General features: G+C 43.3%; 1 protein-coding gene across 1 annotated transcript; it reads left to right on the top strand.

Moving 5' to 3' along the window:
• Nucleotides 1–639: 639 nt before the first annotated feature.
• Nucleotides 640–1,632, top strand: LOC121013830 (olfactory receptor 7E24-like). Its single transcript, XM_040449637.1, has one exon. The coding sequence runs from the start codon at nt 640–642 to the stop codon at nt 1,630–1,632; it is 993 nt and encodes a 330-aa protein (XP_040305571.1).
• Nucleotides 1,633–4,010: the final 2,378 nt, after the last annotated feature.

Here is a 4,010-nt window from a genome sequence, read left to right as displayed (position 1 = left end):
TAAGAAAACTGTTCATGAATACATCAGTACTAATATTACGGAAACACTGAAAGGAAAATATACTGCCACATTCGTGACAGTGTTTGCCTTTGGGCAGCTGAAGTGAAGAGGGCAATGGGATCATGCAGGGATAGCAAGAAAACTCAACTTTTCCTGGCCACAAATATGAGTTCCAAAGCAAGTATAACTAAATATTCCTCTTTTTAAAGTTTATTTATTTATTTTGAGAGAGAGAAAGAAAGTACAAGCAAGGGAGGGGCCGAGTGAGAGGGAGAGAGAGAAGCCCAAGCAGGCTCTACGCTGTCAGTGCAGAGCCTGATGAGGGGCTTGAACCCACAAACCATGAGACCATAACCTGAGCTGAACTCATGAGTCAGATGCTTAACCAACTGAGCCACCCAGGCGCCCCTAAATATTTCTGTGTTTATATATTTAGATGCTTGTCTAACATTCTTTGGCTCAATGTCTTCATGATGGGTATATGTAGAAACAGGTAAATTGCCAAGACACCAATCAGGAAAGAGTTCTAAGAAGAGTTTACAATTGAGAAATGTTGCTGAAGGTAACAGGAGGTAGGATCCTCAAGTGTGAATGCTTTACTTGTGAATTGCTTGCATCAAAATATTCACACTTAGCTGGATGTCTCTACACTTGTTTTGTTTATTCAACACTCTCTTCTTTTTCAAGAGGTGTCCCATCTTCATGGAACCACAGAATCTAACTGGTGTCTCAGAATTCTTCCTCATGGGACTCTCAGATGACCTGGAACTACAGCCCCTTCTCTTTGGGCTGTTCCTGTCCATGTACCTGGTCACTGTGCTGGGGAACCTGCTCATCATCCTGGCTGTCAGCTCTGACCCCCACCTCTACACACCCATGTACTTCTTCCTTTCCAACCTGTCCTTGGCTGACATTGGTTTCAGCACCACTACGATCCCCAAGATGCTGTTGAACATTCAGACACACAGTAGATCTATCACCTATGCAGACTGCCTAACTCAGGTGTCCTTTTTTTTCCTATTTGGATGTTTGGACAATCTACTCCTGGCTGTGATGGCATATGACCGGTTTGTGGCCATTTGTCACCCCCTGCACTACCCAGTCATCATGAACCCATGCCTCTGTGGCTTTTTGGTCCTTGTGTCATTTTTCAGCAGCCTTTTGGACTCTCAGATTCACTGTTTGATGGTGTCACAACTTACCTTCTGCACAAGTGTGGAAATTCATCATTTCTTTTGTGATGCACCTCAGCTTCTCCACCTTGCCTGTTCTGATACCTCCATCAATACCATACTAATGTATTTCATGGGGGCCATTTTTGGTGGCATTCCACTCTCAGGGATCCTTTGCTCTTATACTCAAATTGTTTCCTCCATTCTGAGAATCCCATCAACAGGCGGGAAGTACAAAGCCTTTTCTACCTGTGGCTCTCACCTATCAGTTGTTTGCTTGTTTTACGGAACAGGTCTTGGGGTATACCTCAGTTCATCTGTCTCCCCCTACCCTAGGAAGGGTGCAGTGGCCTCGGTGATGTACACTGTGGTCACCCCAATGCTGAACCCCTTCATCTACAGCCTGAGAAACAAGGATATCAAGAGAGCACTGTGGGGGATTATCAGCAGGACAGACTAATCTCAGCATGTGTCTTATTCTTTTCGGTTCATTGCACTGCAAAATGCAGCAAATCAAACATGCACAAGACATTCTGGATGTGCAGTCACATGGTATAGGTACCTATATGGATCTCTGGTTTTTGCTTACACAATTTTTCCTCTTAGCATAGCTCTAATGGAATTGGGAGATTATTTTGGGCTCCCCATTTAAATTATAACCTCTGCAGGATTATGTATATATCCATATATCCCTCTCACTTTCCTTTTGCATTATCCAGGACTCTTGGTCATGAGCAGTCTTGTTTCTATCAATGCAAAATAATCATAACTCTCTCTTGTTATTTATTGTTTCTATACTTTTCCTGAGATTCCTTCCCCCCGCCCCATCCACCCACCAATTTGATGGGAGGTTCTAAACCCTACCTTAAGGACCAAGACGTCTGATACATTTTGGCACCTTAATGCTCTTGGTCAGATTTTTGAGCGAGTAGGATGACTAATTTCTTTTTGAAATTGAAATGGGACACTATTAATATTGAGTTTGAGTCAACAGTTATCAAGTTTCCTGGGACTTCTCTAGGAACATTGGGATGTATGGTTCCCAAGGAATAGATGGGAGAGGAACTACCAGAACAGAGGTGATTCCCAATTTTCCTGATAATTCTCCTTCCCATTCCATCTAACTTCTCCCCAGTCATATTACATAACCTGACGCAAAGGGGCAAATATTGTATACTTCCATTTATATAAGGTGCATAAGGTAGTTGAATCCATAGAGACAGAAAGTAGAATGGTGGGAGCTGGGGTCTGGAGGAGCGAGAGACAGGGAGGTAGTGTTTAGTAGGTTCAGAATTTCAGTTTGGGAAGATAGCAAAGTTCTAGAGTTGGATGGTGGTGATGACTGTACAACAGTGTGAATGTACTTCATGCCACTGTACTGAAAACTGCTTAAGATGGTAAATTTTATGTTCTTTTACCACAATTAAAAAAAAGATCTTGTGTCAGGAATAAGGGACATGTTGCTTCAAATGTTGGGTGTTACTCAGCCCTCAGCAATCAACCTCTATAGGGACCTACTTCAGCAAGCTCATGCCTCCTTCTTGGGGCAGCCCACATCCGATGACTGATTAGGTGTGGGGGTGCAAACATTTGGTCCCTTTGCCCTAATTCCAGGCAACTCTAAGAGATCATCTTAGCTCCAGAACTTCCTGCTGGTTGTTGGAGATCTTTGATGGGCTTCATCTTGGCTCGACTTTTTCCAGTTTCCTTCCTTGCTGCAAAGAATTTGCCAAACCACAAGATTGTCCTCACCTCTGACACCAGATGCAAGTCCAGGAGCCCCTAGGTCCACTCTCACATCAGACCAGTTGGATACAAATTTGGGAACTTTTTCATATTCGATACTTTGCTAGAATGATTCAAACCGAGAGGACTGCCTCAGATGCACCAGAATGACTCACAGAGCTCAAGAAGCAGTGTGCTTATGATTGCAGTTTGCTTATAGGAAAGAGACACAAGTTAGAGTCAGCCAAAGAAGGGCATATGGAGGTGCCCATATGCGAAGCTTCTTGTTGTTCTCTTCCCTTGGAGTCCAGACCCATTACCTCCTCCTGGTGACAATATGTGTGACAATACTCAAAGACCATTTCCAATCAGGTAGCTCACCTGAGCTCCATTGTCCAGAATTTTTATTGAGGCTTCATTATATAGACATGAGTAGTTGAATTATGGCCTATCAGGTTGAACCCAATTTCCAACCTCCCTCCTTATATTGGCCTGATATCCCTTTGCCCAACACTCCAACCCTTTAATCACATGGCTGGTCTTTTTGGCAAGGCCAGTTCCCATCCTAAGTCATTCCATTAGCATAAACTATCAGGTGTGGTCCTTCATGAATAACCTGAGGTCTTTCATGAATAACCAATCACTTCTATCACTAGGGAATTTTCAAGCATTTAAAGGTTACCTCCCAGGAGCTGGGACAAAGGCCATCTCTCTTTAGGTGAGGCCAAATTCTTTACTACACATATGCCCTTCCACAGATGTTGATTCTAGGAACATTGCTTGGTAAACATCCTAATCATTGTGTGCTAATCATTGTCTCAGAGTCGGCTTCAGAAGGAACTCAATATGGGACACCTTGTTACTAATAAAATATATTTGAGAACACTTTATTTTATTTTTTTCAAGTTTATTTACTTATTTTGAGAGGGGAAAGGTGCAGAGAGAGAGGGGGAGGGAGAAATCCCAAGTGGGCTCTGCATGGTCAGCTGGGAGCCCAAGATAGAGCTCGACACTGGGCTCACATGAACTCACAAACTGTGAGATCATGACCTGAGCCGAGATCAAGAGTTGGTTGCTTAACCGACTGAGCCACCCAGGTGCTCCTTGAAAAAA

The sequence above is a fragment of the Herpailurus yagouaroundi genome, unplaced genomic scaffold, assembly GCF_014898765.1.
Source record: "Herpailurus yagouaroundi ecotype Mexico unplaced genomic scaffold, PumYag 200, whole genome shotgun sequence".
NCBI lineage: Eukaryota > Metazoa > Chordata > Mammalia > Carnivora > Felidae > Herpailurus > Herpailurus yagouaroundi.
Note: the sequence above shows the minus strand (reverse complement) of the source record. Positions and strands in the feature narration are given on the sequence as shown.